Source organism: Periplaneta americana, chromosome 1 (assembly GCF_040183065.1).
Source record: "Periplaneta americana isolate PAMFEO1 chromosome 1, P.americana_PAMFEO1_priV1, whole genome shotgun sequence".
NCBI lineage: Eukaryota > Metazoa > Arthropoda > Insecta > Blattodea > Blattidae > Periplaneta > Periplaneta americana.
The window spans coordinates 203,578,282-203,595,925 of record NC_091117.1 but is presented as its reverse complement, the minus strand read 5'-3'; the positions used below and the strand labels follow the sequence as shown (position 1 = coordinate 203,595,925).

The window sequence follows — 17,644 nt, the reverse complement described above, 5'->3', positions numbered from 1 at the left end:
ACACCCAGTGTTATTTAGTTTTCGATAAAACGAGGTGATGCGGGTGTTTTGAAGCATTACTAGTCAAACCAATTAAGTCCACTTTTCCGATAAAATTATAGTTAAGTACACTTCTTCAATTGTCTTTTCCTGTTCCATAACTTTGTAAAATCGAATAACTCCGCAGTATTACAGTTTTCTATCTGTGATCGTATGTCCTTTCATCTAAATCTACTTCAATAGTTTTATTGTCAGGTAAAACCAGCTCAGAGAACGTATATGTTTCCACAAGTTGAAACTAGCTCAGCAATGACAGGTAAAAACATTTATGTCCACAAAAACCGTTACACTGTAAAATGTAATGTATTCAAATCTCTAAGTCATTCTATACACCAAAAAAAAAAGACCAATTGAAGGGTTCAGAGCCATAGTGGGCCAAGCGCCATTTATTAAAAACGAAGAAAAGAAGGGTTAAAGTTAAGCGAATACCATAGTTTAATAAACATTGACATATCATTTAGTTTTAATGTGTATAATTTATACTACACGCTATATGTTTCATTAAATTATGGTATTCACTTAATTTTAACCTTTGTTTTCTCAGTTGGCGCTTGGCGCTTGGCCCACTATAGCTCTGAACCCTTCAATTATAGTCCATATGTGCAAATCTTTAAAGTAATGAATAAGAAAAGGCCAAACTGAAGGAGAATATATTGTTATGAACAGCAGGCCTACATTCGCGGACAGGAATGTTATTTGGCTTATCAAAATTACAAAGAAACGAGCGATAAGAGTTTTGTTTCTGCAAGTTTTGATCTACAAAGCGCCTTGCAGATCCCTTCCAGTGTCATTTATCCCAATATTAAAGTACAATAATCTTGGTATATAATTGTTTTAAGGGGACATACGAATAAAGTGAAATTATAATGGCAGGAAGAGTAATTGTCTCATGCCCCCATGTTAATTATTGCTCCACTGCACTTTATTTGAACCAGGTACCCAGCTTTGAAGCCGTTAACCCTGTGAACTCGCAGTATATTTAATTCCCCTGTTTAAAGATATAGGGTGCTATTCACAGACATTTCGCTACCCTGCGCTACGAGCGTGCTAAACTAGCCCCGGCTATCGACTGATTATTTGTACAGGATTCATATCATACCATATCGCTAACATTGCTATACGAAAAACGTTAGTTCGTTGATCATCTACCGGAAGCTCGCGCCAAGAATGCCTATGAATATGGCCCTTAGGTTTTACTAAAATATTGACAACAATTTATTTATGGGCAGAATAAGAGCCCGGGAGTATGGGCCAAGCATGTCGGAAAATTAGAGAAAAGAGAGGCGGTATGTAATTTCACCGTCTGTGACTTTTCATCTATAAACAATGCATACTGTTACACTTGGAGCGAAATGTGAACCACGGATATTGGAACTTGTGTGTTCAAATAGTTAACACAACTTCTTAAATATGTCACCAAAGTATCTCTCTTCTGTGACACATGTGGAGGGCAATACGTGAATCTCCATGTAGCTGCATAGTTTTCAAATGTAGTCCAGACTACTCTATTAGAAATAATTGAACACGAATTTCCAGAAAGTGGTTACAGTTACATGGAGGTTGAAGTATGCATAGTGGCATTGAACGGAACAAGAAGTGTTTGCCTGTGTATACAATACACGTCGTGAAAATGTCCCACATTTGGCCGAGTTGCCGCGCTTTGCGTTAAGGCCCATTCACAATGAAAATCAAACATAACCGTAACATAAACACAGAAGTTTGCGCCCAGGTTACCAAATAGAATCATTCAAAATGATTCACATAAACACTGCCATTGACATTGCCGTTAGACGTTAACATGAAAGTTTGCAAACTCCAAACTTTCATGGTTATGTTTACGTGATTTGCAAACAGTACACAATCGTGGAGCGCTGAAGTATACGATAGAATATGAGAAAATGGCGTCGTTGTTATGTTTCCATGGTTACCAAGCATCGTTGCGGTTATGTTTATGTTCCCATCATGAATGTTCTTGATTTTACCGTAACGTTTACATTTTTAAGTTAACGCTTACGTTATATTTAATTTTGATTGTGAATGAGCCTTACGTTTTTCGTCCAGTAAATGATAACTGCATACACAAGCTCGTTCTATTTCCCGCACCAAACTCAAGTAATTCTGTGTGAATATACAGTAGCAGTCAAAAAAAAATAGAGCCATGCTCGTTTGGAGATAAAGAGGCGGACGTCTACCTACTTGTACCGTTCGTACACAGTTCTGGCAAGCAGTCGTTATTAGTTCGTGTAGCAGTAAACATCTGTACACTACGCTGACGTCCTGGAATAATAGTTGAGTGTATGAGGTAGCACAGAAGATAGAAAGCTAAACATAGAATGTTAAAAAAAATAGAGCTACGTAATGTCATGTAAATATACTAGTGATTTTGAAAAGCCACTTTTTTATTACCGTGCATCCATGCTATATGCAATGTATTAGATATATTTTTTCAACTCAAGAACATATTTTTAAGCAGATGGGGAGAACAAAGCATACAACTGAAGATCAACGTAGTATTATGTTTCGTTTGTGGCAAAATGGCACCAGTATGAATCAAATTGGAAAGCAACTAAATGTTTCCCATAAAAGCGTACGGAACGCAATAAAATAATCGAAACAAACTAAAGCGATGCCCGAAAAACGAGGAAGATCACGAAAAGTTCTCTGCGCCAAGACCGGCTGATAGCTAGAGCAGTTAAAAAGGAACCTTTCTTAACTGCACCACGGTTGAAAGAGTTATTATCAAATGAGAACAGTCTGTATGTATCAACATAAGACTGTAAGACGGCGGCTGTGTGATGCGAAATTCAATGGTCGACGAGCCAAACACAAGCCTCATGTGTCCAAACAAAATATCAAATAGAGATTGGCATTTGCTAAGAGACACAAGGATAAATATGATCGTTGGTGTCGTAATGTTTTGTGGCCAGACGAATCTAAGTTTAACAGATTCACCTCTGATGGGAAAGTGTACGTAAGGCGGCCACCAAACCAGGAAAACAATCATAAATACACCATAAACACTATCAAACATGGAGGTGGAAACGTTATGGTATGGGGATGCTTTTCATGGTTCAGTGTCGGTCCCATATTTCGCATCAATGGCAGAATGGATAAGGAAGTGTATAAAGGTATTTTCAAAGATGTCATGTTACCTTATGCCGAAGAAAATATGCCACTATTATGGCAATTCATGCATGACAACGATCCGAAACATACTGCTGGAGTAGTGAAAAACTTCCTTAAAACGGAAAATGTTTGTGTATTGCAGTGGCCACCGCAGAGCCCTGACCTAAATCCTATTGAAAATCTGTGAGAAATTGTTGACAAAAGAATTGATCGTTCAAAGGCCACAAATCTGGACCAACTGTGGGAAGCAATCCAAAATGCTTGGTACTCACTTCCAGTAGGTCTTTGTCAGAAATTAGTAGACTCTGTGGGTAAAAGATGTCGTGCTGTTTTGAAGAGTAAAGGATATACAACCAAATATTAAATTCAGACATGTTGGAGTAGTTTTTCCTATTTTGCAGCAAGTGGCTCTATTATTTTGACCTGGTACATTATACGTACATAGTACAGATATTTTTTTATTATAAAGATTAATGCAAATAAAGGTCATAACGTTTAGTTTATGTTGTCTTGTACATTATACAAAATCACTGCATTAATAAAACAATTGTATGTTGATATTATATGTGTTACTTTACTACCTTTCAACACGGCTCTATTTTTTTGACTGCCACTGTATGCAGCAAAATAAAGCTGTGCAGCTATAGACAGGTGATCGCACTTACTCTTAAGTTAGTTCTACGTATATACAGGGTGTTTCACGAAGAGTTATCGCCACTTATGGAGCAAATTCCCGAAGACATTTTGAGCAAAAAATGTCATATAAACATGGGTCCTATTCTCAATATTTGCAGAGTTACACTAATTTGAAGTTGTTAAAAAATGTATTTTTTCTTTAGATTTAAGGGTAAAAGAATATTAAAATTAGAGAATTAACTATTCAGAAGTATAAGTTATCTAATTGGATAGTATCTTGAAGCTAAAATTGTGTTGTTAATCCCATAGTTGCTTCGTACAGAAATTTTGTTCATTTTTTAAACTACAAAATTGCATTTTTTTTTACGTATTTATCTGAAAATTTGTTTAAATCACATAATTCTTGTGAACTATTTAAGACTCTACAGTAGTGGCAAAAAAATCTGACCGACCCTTGCAGTTGATTTCAGAGCCTTGTTCACTCCAGAGCACGATAGACTGGTAACTAAGGCTTTCGTGGTTTGAATCCTGCCTGGAAGGAGACTTTTTTTTGTTCCTTATTGAAATTTATTCCCAATACTTTTCGATTGAAGCGATATTTTGCTACTTAATTAACTTATTATTCCCAGAACATGAATTGTACCAGCAATCGAAAAGTATTGGGAATAAATTTGAATAAGGAACAAAAAAAAAGTTTTCTTCCCAGGCAGGATTCGAACAAGAAAGTCTTAGTTACCAGTCTATCGTGCTCTGGAGTGAACAAGGCTCTGAAATCAGCTACAAGGGCCGGTCCGGTTTTTTTTTTTTTTTTGCCACTTCTGTACATTAGGGTGCAAAATTGAACTGTAAAGAATCAAGTTACTAGAAGTCGTGTAATCTGTAATATTGTCTTGATAAGTGTGTAAGAATAATATCATTTTTAGTTAAAAATTGAAAAAAAAAATCTGTACGAAGCAACTAAAATTTAAAAATAATTTTAGCTTCAAAATACTAGCCAATGAAACAAAGTATACTTCCGAATAGTTCGACCCTTGTAGCTGATTTCAGAGCCTTGTTCACTCCAGAGCACGATAGACTGGTAACTAAGACTTTCGTGGTTCGAATCCTGCCTGGAAGGAGACTTTTTTTTTTGTTCCTTATTGAAATTTATTCCCAATACTTTTCGATTGAAGCGATATTTTGCTACTTAATTAGCTTATTATTCCCAGAACATGAATTGTACCAGCAATCGAAAAGTATTGGGAATAAATTTGAATAAGGAACAAAAAAAAGTTTTCTTCCCAGGCAGGATTCGAACCACGAAAGTCTTAGTTACCAGTCTGTCGTGCTCTGGAGTGAACAAGGCTCTGAAATCAGCTACAAAGGCCGGTCCGGTTTTTTTTTTTTTTTGCCACTTCTGTACATTAGGGTGCAAAATTGAACTGTAAAGAATCAAGTTGCTAGAAGTCGTGTAATCTGTAATATTGTCTTGATAAGTGTGTAAGAATAATATCATCTTTAGTTAAAAATTGAAAAAAAAATCTGTACGAAGCAACTAAAATTTAAAAATAATTTTAGCTTCAAAATACTAGCCAATGAAACAAAGTATACTTCCGAATAGTTAATTTTCTATTTGTAACATTCTTTTACCCTTAAAATTAAAGAAAGAAGATATTTTTTAACAATTTCAAAATAGTGTAACTCTTAAAATATTGAGATTAGGACACATTTTTTGCTCAGAATGTCTTCGGAAATAAGCTCCGTAAGTGGCGGTAAATCTTCGTGAATCATTCTGATAGTCACACTGAGAAGAACAACTATGTTGAGATAGTTACAACAATATTCCGACATTTTGAATCTACTTGACAGCAAAAGGATCTTCAAGTACAAAGCGTTCCGAAATGGAGGAGATATACATAATCTCAATACACGATTTAAGAGCCCAAATTATTCTTCACAACTTAGTCAACGTGACGATCTAGAAAGCTTTTGGAATCACCTTCCCTGCCCATCGTAAGTTTTCATTTTCTTCGGTGTTCGACCTGAGCATCCGCTCCACTAGCGCCATCCACGCAGCCAGCACTCAACAATCCGTTACTACACACTCACCTCCGCATTCGCTTCACGTGGGACAAGAAGGAAGGAATCACGAGGCATGTCAATCACCCCATGCGGGCCGGGATTGCTGCAGCGCCCGCTGTGAACCAGTTTCGTGGCACACAACGCAATTCTGTGTCACTTTCAACGTCGCGTCAGGCAGCGTGAAACAAGTATTCGATTTCAGTTACTTCAGTTCCGTAGAAATGAGTCAATATTATTTAACGACGCTCTATCAACTACTAAGTTATTTAGCATCAATGAAATTGGTGACAGCGGATGGTATGTGGCGATATGAGGTCGAGGATTCACCATATGATTACCTGACATTCGCCTTACGGTTGGGAAAACCTCGGAAAAAACTCAACCAGATAATCACCACAAACAGAAATCGAACCCACGCCCGCTGTTTATCTTATTTATCAGTGTTTTCTAAATCCATAAGAAAGCCGCCGGATTTACTACAAAAGAAATAATCAATATTTGTCTGAAAAAGTCTCTTTATTTCCCTACTAAACGTCTTGATTTAGATTTTAACGTTTTCAAATTGGAGCAGATATGCAGGGTGAAAGGTACCTTTTACAATCCTTCACACACATAACAGATCATGTCATTTGGGAAAGTTTTGTCAAATAATATTTTTTCAATATAATGTGTCTCAGTGAAACATACAGCAGAGTCAGTATAGGTCAGTTTCTATCTGGTGCTTTTCCAATTCACTGCGGGCTAAAGCAGGGAGATGCACTATCACCTTTACTTTTTAACTTCGCTCTAGAATATGCCATTAGGAAAGTTCAGGATAACAGGCAGGGTTTGGAATTGAACGGGTTACATCAGCTTCTTGTCTATGCAGATGACGTGAATATGTTAGGAGAAAATCCACAAACGATTAGGGAAAACGCGGGAATTTTACTTGAAGCAAGTAAAGTGATCGGTTTGGAAGTAAATCCCGAAAAGACAAAGTATATGATTATGTCTCGTGACCAGAATATTGTACGAAATGGAAACATAAAAATTGGATATTTATCCTTCGAAGAGGTGGAAAAATTCAAATATCTTGGAGCAACAGTAACAAATATAAATGACACTCGGGAGGAAATTAAACGCAGAATAAATATGGGAAATGCGTGTTATTATTCGGTTGAGAAGCTCTTATCATCCAGTCTGCTGTCCAAAAATCTGAAAGTTAGAATTTATAAAACAGTTATATTACCGGTTGTTCTGTATGGTTGTGAAACTTGGACTCTCACTCTGAGAGAGGAACATAGGTTAAGGGTGTTTGAGGATAAGGTGCTTAGGAAAATATCTGGGGCTAAGCGGGATGAAGTTACAGGAGAATGGCGAAAGTTACACAACACAGAACTGCACGCATTGTATTCTTCACCTGACATAATTAGGAACTTAAAATCCAGACGTTTGAGATGGGCAGGGCATGTAGCACGTATGGTCGAATCCAGAAATGCATATAGAGTGTTAGTTGGGAGAGCGGAGGGAAAAAGACCTTTAGGGAGGCCGAGACGTAGATGGGAGGATAATATTAAAATGGATTTGAGGGAGGTGGGGTATGATGATAGAGACTGGATTAATCTTGCACAGGATAGGGACCGATGGCGGGCTTATGTGAGGGCGGCAATGAACCTTCGGGTTCCTTAAAAGCCATTTGTAAGTAAGTAAGTAATATTTTTTCATACGACCAATAGTTTTTGTAATATTTCGAGAAAACAAATGTTGCAATGTTGTAGACAGTAGCAGTGTTTACTTCGCGAGATCATTGCATCCCAGCATACTGAATGCCGCTCCAATCATCCACTTGGCAGGGGTTTTGAGAGGATGTACACACATACCGTTTTGTAAACAAAAGCATCTGCTGAGAATGCAGTCAATCAAAATGTATGTATCGTAACATGTTAATTACATGAACTATGTTATTCGTTATCTATGATGAAATTTTCGTTATTGTATCGTTTCAGCACTAAATTTAGTACGAAGAAACACGTAGTTTCCGTTACATTTTAAGGTAATTTCGTCAATAATACAGTAGAATGAAAAATTATGCATAAAACAAAATTAATCCTTTAAATACAGTATTATTTTACATTGAGGAGCACACAAACTAAGAGCAAATTCATATCTAATCTTTCCTGTTAGATTATGTCTGTAATTAATATTATTAATCATGCAGAAATAAAACGTAACTTGCTACTTACAGTAAACGTTGCTAAATAAGGAATATAGGCTATAGGCCTACGTAAAGGGAAACGGCAAGTTTTACGTCATATTATTAACTAGTTGGGTAATGTTGAGAAAGTGTTGTACATAATAAAATTCGTTGCGAAAGTAAGTGTTTTCATTTCCCTACATCACTTCCAGCTTATGAGAAACGCGTTCAGTGATGAAACGTAGCTGATCTAGAATGTAGAAGAAAGTGTGTCAGCTAGCAATCGAACCAATGACCTCCGCATTATGTGGTGGTGGCCGTTATTTACTTCACTGTAAAGGAAACGTTTCAGCAACGCATCGTATCTATACTTGTTTTTTTGAAAGATGGGACACGACAGGAGCGTTGCGATCGGAAAAACAACTGAATGTCACATAGCGTGGTAGGCCTGTTGCTATGGTAACAACGGTTGAGTTGCCAAACTTACACTTCCCCTTGGCGAGTGCTTAATAGCTCGCTTGGCGACATTTATTGTGCACACAATGTTGGCATTGGTACGTTTCGTCTTTGATTCTCTGTCGATTTTTGTATTCTTTTCTTACCTCCGCGTGAATTGTCAATGCATGTTTTAACGTCAGCCATCTTCACGACAATTGCTGGCTTCCAGCGTGGTAGTCCATATTGGCAACATGGCACTGTAGTTCCAAGTTCGGCCGCTTAACTGTCATATCCCATCTTTCAAAAAAACAAGTATAGTTAGACTACATTTCTCTCTAGTCCTAGCAACTACGTTTTATTAATTTACCTTAAGCTATTCGTGAACGTCTATTTCAAATAATGAAACTATTTTTCTTTTCCGATTTTAGGGACGCTCTTAATCGTGCAGATGAAATACAGGTTGCGGCATAAGTCAGTTAATCGCTGCACATTTTTGTCGATGGTCGCATTTAAGCTAATTAATTAATGGTACTATCTGTGCGCGGTGAAATTTGTTTAGAGTAGTGGCAGGACTGACTTGTTAGTAACAAATGACGGGCTGGTTTCCAGCTTCCGGCTCCATTATTTTGTACGTTCGTTGTTAGCGTAAGAAGCTTACATTATGAATAAGAAATTGTCCACAGAACAGCATGTGTTTGTTTTACAGAAGTGGTGGCAATTTGATCGTCATGTGATTTTTCAGTGTGGGGGATACTGAAGGACAATATTTACGCTACAAAGCCATTAAACCTACATTTAAAGGATTTCATTGAACAAGAATTTGAAAGCATTTGTAAAAATGGGGACTTTTGTAAAAAGATATGTAAATCATTAGTAATTAAAGTTTTATCATATACCGTCAATGCTTATCTATTTAACAAATTTATTGGTTTTACAATAATTTGTTATATTTATTTGATTTTAAACGTTTTCGGCTTTATTAAGCCACCTTCAGAAAGTTCATGCCCATATGCATGGGATTGATACATGTGCATACAATACAAATAAATAAACCAATAAACATGACACTCTATGGAAGTAATTGGACATATGGGAAAGTTAAAAACATCACTGTATTAAACTGGCAATATAAGCCGTAATCTAGGTTATTAAAATTATTACATACTGAGTTAAAATTATGATACAATTGTGATTAAAACAGGTTGATATCTGTGTTGGATTCCAGATCTGACAGAGGCTTGGTGAGACAAAATCAAGAGTATTGCGGAGCTATCCTTGTAGTCGCTGAAGGAGGCTTTTAAATATGTAAATCAGTTTTTGAATGATGTCTTCAATGTTTACAGTAGTTAACAATGGGGGTCACTTTGAACAATTTCTGTAGAACAACTGTTTTTGTATATTAATAATATATTAATATTACACTATGCATTTTGGGTTAACTCACTAATGCTGCATCCTGCATATTGCTTTTCACCAAGAACTCTTATAAATTCATACTTACTTACTAACTTACTTACTGGCTTTTAAGGAACCCGGAGGTTCATTGCCGCCCTCACGTAAGCCCGCCATTGGTCCCTATCCTGAGCAAGATTAATCCAGTCTCTATCATCATATCCCACCTCCCTCAAATCCATTTTAATATTATTTTCCCATCTACATCTCGGCCTCCATAAAAGTCTTTTTCCCTCCAACCTCCCAACTAACACTCTATATGCATTTCTGGATTCGCCCATACGTGCTACATCCCCTGCCCATCTCAAACGTCTGGATTTAATGTTCCTAATTATGTCAGGTGAAGAATACAATGCGTGCAGTTCTGTGTTGTGTAACTCTCCATTCTCCTGTAACTTCATCCCTCTTAGCCTCAAATATTTTCCTAAACACCTTATTATAAACACCCTTAACCTATGTTCCTCTCTCAAAGTGAGAGTCCAAGTTTCACAACCATAAAGAACAACCGGTAATATAACTGTTTTATAAATTCTAACTTTCAGAATTTTTGACAGCAGAGTGGATGATAAAAGCTTCTCAACCGAATAATAACAGGCATTTCCCATATTTATTCTGTGTTTAATTTCCTCCCGAGTATCATTGATATTTGTTACTGTTGCACCCAGATATTTGAACTTCTCCACCTCTTCAAAAGATAAATTTGCAATTTTTATATTTCCATTTCGTACAATATTCCCGTCACGAGCTTATAAATTCATAGTGCATAATATTTCACTTAGGACTGTTTCTTCACTAAATAAATGTATGAAAATCGATAAAGCCCATTTTGACTAATTGTCATTCTACATACTTTCATTTAATTTTATATTTCATGTAAGAGTGGGTGTTCAAAGGAGCCACCGAATATCTGCGACAATTGCTTCCTTCTGTCAGGCTGGCCAGCTTGGACGGGCCCCAACGAAGCATTTACTCATAACGGTAACTTCGTAACACTTCGTGAATTTCCGTCGGTAGCGAATGCGACATTACACGCCGTGCATCATGGCAGTTGAGCGCTAAAGTGATTCAAGTTGTGGAGCTCTTTGACGCGGGCCCAAGCTCACAATATTTAGTATAATACAATCTTTGACGTTTTTATTTATTTATTTATTTATTCATTTGTTGTTGAACATAACAGGCAAAGCCCAATTACAATGTTTACGACTAACAAATGAATTTATAAAACATAAACAAGGAAAAGGAAACATACAATTATTAAAAACTGAAACAAAATAGAAATAAGAGAAAGAAAAAAAGATAAATTGAAATAAGGTGTGAAAGTAGCTTCAAATTAACTAACAACAATATTGTGTAAAATATGATAACAAATAATTCTGTATCTAGAGAAATTCATATTGAAAATATCAACATTCGGATGAGGATGTAATTTATTGTATAACTGTAACATTTGGAAAACGGGAATTTTTGTGGGATTCAGTATTTGTCCTTGGTATGTAAAATAAATTTCGAAATTTCGTTTTAAGCTTAGGTGTATATAATGTTATATAATAAAATAAACCAACACAGTCCAACTTATAGTTAATAATTTTATAAAGAAAGAAAGATTGATAATTTCGTCGAATTTGCAAACTAGTAAAATGGAAATGTTGAAGTATTGTAGCATAACTCTCATAGGTAGGATAATCATTATAAAATCTGTAATATAACCATTTTAGAAATTTATTTTGAATTTTTTCTAGTAACAGAATATATTTGTTACTAACTGGGTTCCAGATAACAGCAGCATACTCCAATTTAGATCGAACAATGGAATTATACAAAATTATTATAGTTTTGACTTTAAATTTACAAGAATTTCTCATAACAAAACCTAAACTTTCATAGGACAAATTTATAATATTATTAATATGACTATGAAATGTAAAATGACTCCTAAATAATATACCTAAATCTTTATGTTCATTTTCTGCTGGTAAAACTTTTGCCTCTATTTTATATGAAAATTTAATTGTATTTTTCATATGTTTTACCAACACACATCGCGTAATGTGACGAAATTTACTGAAACAATTATGAATCCAGTACACTGTCCTGAACAAAATTTACGTAAATGCGAAAAGAAAAATCATGGGGGACGAAATATTGGTGGGGCACGGCCCCGGTGGCCCCTAAGGGCCGGCCGCCCCTGGCTATAGGTTAACTGATAACGGAGAATATTGGGCGGAGGTGGGGAGAAGGAATAAGTTAGAGCTTATTTACTAAAATACTGTTTCCATCTATCCGCTATCGGATACATCCACATCGCTAACTATCTAGATCTGGTTGAAGGTTTCGTGCTTGTTATAAACACTGAAGCTGGGAGAGTTGGGAGAACGCGAAGCCATTTCTATGTTGAAGACGAAACTCAATTGGAACAAATTTTTATATGTACGTGATTAACTTTCTTCCACGGAGAGGGGGGGGAGAAAAGAAAACCTTACAATATGATGTGTGTATACATATATTTAAAAGACAAAATGTGTCACAACTGCTGACAAACCAAAAACGCAGCAATAATTATGAATTAAAATTTATAATGACATGATTTCGAAGCCTCTATACTTAAAATTGTGACATTTAAATTCAAATTAAAAATAAGAAAAATATATAGAATATGCTATTTAAATGACTACCATATTTTTGACTGATATATTTTAATTATTTTATGCTCGACCATGCCGAAATGTAGTAATTATACACCTGGTAGCAGTCCTTTAATGCAAGTCATTAACCCTTTCTTACCTATAGATACCATATGGCAATAATTAACTTTATAGCATTTATATACTTGTGTGTTACATATGAAGATAAATTTTGCTGGATAACTTCTATTTCAATACATTTTCATCAATATAGTTTTGTTTCAAATGTTGCCACTCCCGTAACTTGGTCACTGAATTGGTCCTAATACAGCTATTTGTTTCAACATGGATTGCTTGTAAATTTAATTTGGGTTAGAAAGGGTTAAAGTACACCTACTCATTAAAGTACAGGTGTTCAGCCAATAACAACTCAGCTTACAGGTGTTCAGCCAATGACAAGTCGGCTTTGTACCGTTATAAAACCGCAAGTATCGATTATTCTCGGATATGCAATCGAAAGAGAATTAGCGAAAAGTCACGGAGGCTGGAAATCCAATACTGTCGCAGATGGTTATGTTCTGTTACTATAATAATTAGCGTTAATTGTAAATAATATTCAAATAAATTCAATTTGTCATCTCGTTTCTCAATGTCGAATTCAATAATCAAGGTTATATCAAGTTTAACGGGATTACATCAAGGTCAATGACATTATTATTCCTCGGAAAAAATCAATACTTTCGCGTCTGCGCACATCTCACAATTCATGACCTAGAACAAGGTCACTTCCGATCTTGTCAGATACAAATAAAATGTATACATCTGAATACCGGTAATTTCAAGTTAGAAATATGGTCGAGCATAAAAAGTCGTATGAAACTTGCCTATAATGGTAATTAAGACGCTCGTATGAATATTATGAAACTCGCTTGCGCTCGTTTCATAAATATCCATCCTTGCGTCTTAATTACTATCATTATAGGCTCGTTGCATTATGTACTATTATGATTTGATGATATTTTATTTTAATTCATTAATTCATTTGATTCTCCGTATACCCTTTTGAGTCAATATAGAGTATCCACCAATCACTGAACGAATATTCCACATTATGTGGCGCTATAAACCAATTTTCAATACTTTTATCACAACCACACCACATTTCAATTCTTATTGTACTGTATATAGAATTATTGCTACATGAACACATTTAATATAGCACTGGACGGACTAAATGTAACTATTATGAAAGTCGCCTATTTCCTTTCTCGAGTTACGATCCACTTCCACTAGATGGCTACCGACACCAGAAGCAGGGCCGGTAATACATGGAAATGAAATTATACTAAATGTGAGGAATGTTATTACAGGTGTGTACTATTACGTGACAGGTTAGGTTAGGCTAGGTTAGATTAGGTGTGTATTTTGTGACAGGTTAGGTTAGGTTTGATTAGGTATGTAGTATTATTACTACGTTGGCGACACTGATACCCACTGTTACATTAAAGAAATATGGCCGTATTCTTCATTCACTCGCGACGATTTTCGTATATAAGGTACGTATTTAGGGCGGGTTGAATGAGCTTACAGTTCTCCCAGTAATCACACCAATTTCTACTAATCGATACTATAGATCCAAGGCATTTTCAAGGTATTTGATCAAGTTCCTATAGTGGCTGGGACATAAGTAATATTCATTCTCTTTTGTTATCAAGTTAACCTAGAAAACTTTCATTCTGACTTTTTAATAACATTAAATTCTTACTAAATATATAACTCGAGTTATTTTCCTTTAAGTATAATATTACCTTCATTTCCTGGAAATAATATATTAGACTGCTCGATGCTCAATTTTCTTCCCAAACACAAGTTTTAAGGAGGATTCACAATAAACCGGGAACGGAAACGACAATGAGAACGAGAACGGAAATAATGTTAAAATAAGTATATTTAAATGTTAGCATTCACAATTAACTATTGTGAACACTCACATTTAAATACATTTATTTTAACATTATCTCCGTTCTCGTTCTCGTTTCCGTTCCCGGTTTATTGTGAACTAGTCTTTACTCATACGGAGGTTAGATTTATATTGGACTCATTTCGCTGAAATTATCACTTTAATCTCATTCAGACGCTGGATAATCATTGCAGTTGATAAAACATCTTAAAATAACCCAATTAAGAAAGACAAGTTTATTTCTGTGACATACTTAATAATTAACTTACTATATTTATGTCGCTATTTTCCTTATACTGTGATTCATGTACATTGACAACTGCATGTTCTGATATTATTATTATTATTATTATTATTATTATTATTATTATTATTATTATTATTATTATTATTATTATTAAGTCCCTTTGTAAATAGTTTTGCTCTAAATAACTGTTTATAGACCTAATAAAAATGTTATTTTTCTACACCTGAGAAACGATAATAACAGTCACGATACGTAGTAAATATGCATCCGTGGATAGTTGCTAACCACTAGGATCGCTAATATCGCCTCATTACAGACAATGCGAAATAGTAGCGGCACAGTCTATTGTTCCTAGTACCCTCACAACTCAAGCTTCGTGACTGTATATACTAGCCTGTGATAATAAATTGTAGCCTATTCTATCCAACATAATGTTTGTTTGTGCTTCAAGTGAAGGTTTCTTTTTTTCCTTGCTGGTCCTGTATTACGTATTACAACAGCTCCATTCGATATGGTATGTGTACGAGGGCTGAAGACCACATTGTTAGTTGTTTTGTAAACATTTTCGTCCTGTGTGCAAATAACTTAAGAGATAATGTGCCCCAACTTCGAAGTCTACATAATAATACAGTCTAGTATATACAGTCACGAAGCTCAATACGTAGTAAATATGCATCCATAAATAGTTGCTAACCACTAGGATCGCTACTATCGCCTCATCACAGACAATGCGAAATAGTACCTGCACAGTCTATTGTTCCTAGCACCCTCATCAACTCAAGCTTCGTGACTGTATATACTAGATTGTGATAATAACATAACGGCTTTCTTCTGTTCCTGAAATAAATTCGCTTTACGCGTATCCATTTTTGTATGTCTAAAATATAATTAAATTCGCTGCCAACTGTATTACTGTACCAATTCGTACACCGTATTGAAATAATAACAATAAAGAATGTAGAGACAGAATACTTTTAAAAACAGTTTTTAATATTATGTGTTTTGCAGATAACATTTTCAAGAGAAATCTAATTCCCATACCAATGGTCAATAAACGATCGCATTCTAATATGATTCTTTCGTTGTCACACATTTTGGACATATAGATTAACTAAGCCGACTATCCTACACGTGAGAAAAAAAAAAACTAAGCATTCCGTTAACATCATTGTCATCAACCCGGGCATGCGTGGACTTATTCTACTGATTATAAATGTGCGTCTATTCATGCGATGACTTCATTGTCACATAATATGAAGACTTTTATCACCAGTAGTTCGTAACTCAAAGACGAAATTTTCGGAAATTATCTACTGAAATAAATTATGCAGATTTTTTGATCCGCTGTTCAGGTTAATCTAAGACAGCATAATCATTCGTTTCGACGTATTTTAAATGGCATTTTGTACGTAACAGCTCAAAGGTTCCAAACAGTAAATATAAAACTTAACCTCTTGTATTTATATATGTAATTTTATTTCCATGACAGGTTTCCGCACAAAACCAATCCGCGGAAAGTCTAAAATTTCACATTCAGTATTCCCAACCGAACACACATAACAATTTCCCTCTTCTTACCGCTTAAGTGACATATTGATTTTACTGCTTTAGGCTTTTAACATATTATTTTTAGAAACGTTCAATATAGTAATAATTATAAATTGGAAACTTACCACTGCAATTTCACCTAAATTGCACTGTTAATTATTGTTTTTAAATATTTGCAAAAATTAAGTAAACTCTACAATTCCACTAAAGTTACTGCATTCGTGATGCAAGTAACATTAAGGAAGCCGTGAAAAAATCAACAAGATTCCATAGATTGGGGGAAAAAAAAGACAGACGTATATCACGGTCTGCTGGAGTATAGTAAACACAGAAAACATTTTAAAGCAACAATGTTGAAGATAGATATTTTTGTTTTGCAAATTTGCCGTCATTGAACAGAAACCAAGATGGAGATTTCATTGCAACTAATTAGAAATTCCTCTTTCAGGTATGTAATAAACGATCTTCGCACAAAATAATGTAAGATACACGAGCGGTATGTTTTCTTTCAATTCTCGGAAATTAAAAAAGCTCAACTACATTTCGCTTTTTCAAACTTTTCCTCGAACATGAAAACTTCCACATACCGCTCTTGTAACGCATATTACTATTTTAAATAATATGAATTGCTATGCCGCATTTTAATAAATAAGTTACATAAAAGTACGCAATTAAAAATTAGTAAAATTGACACATAGATCATTGTTTTGTTGGTTATCTTTACAGCCGTGTTTCACATCCCACATCTTCAGTAATCACTTCAACATAACGATATATTTAATCACTCACCGTATGCAACTGTTATAGCCAAAACAAGACATGCGAAGATCAACTGGATGGCTGGTATATCCATGGTGCTCACAGCGGTATTCCACGGTTTATAAACTTATATTTTTGAAAACTAACATAAGCAACAAATTAAAAATGAACTGTTCACTTCAAAACTTTCAATTTTTCATTCCTGTTGACTTTTATTGTTCCTCTTGTCAAACTTACGTTGAAGACCGCGCGCGGGTGTTGTTAGGTTGAACGCTGGTTTCGAACTGGAAATCCGTAGCTGCCGCCAGAGCCACCTACCTGCAGATTTCGTCTCGCTTGTCTCCGCCTCCCGGCAGACCTGCGGAGTACGTGTGTGACGTCACGAGCCAGTGTATTTTGTATATAGTAACCGTATCAGTAGGCGGAGACTGGGGGTCCGTGGAAATGTAGGCGTCACTTTCACCGGGGAAGCTACGCCGAGCGTCGAATCCTTGCTCAACATACAGAACGAAAACGTACATGCGCCGTCGTGTCTACGGATGCTGCAGGATTAATCCAGTGACGGTCCATCAACTTTAACGGTT

At 35.5% G+C, this 17,644-nt stretch overlaps 1 protein-coding gene across 1 annotated transcript in view; it reads right to left on the bottom strand.

Moving 5' to 3' along the window:
- The window catches only part of LOC138706586 (protein Skeletor, isoforms B/C), a 450,266-nt gene extending 432,963 nt beyond the window's left edge, over positions 1–17,303 (bottom strand). Inside the window, exon 1 of the mRNA XM_069836080.1 lies at positions 17,091–17,303. Within this exon, the coding sequence (XP_069692181.1) occupies positions 17,091–17,154 (64 nt within the window). The 5' untranslated portion in view covers positions 17,155–17,303. The remainder of the gene's footprint in view (positions 1–17,090) is intronic.
- Positions 17,304–17,644: the final 341 nt, after the last annotated feature.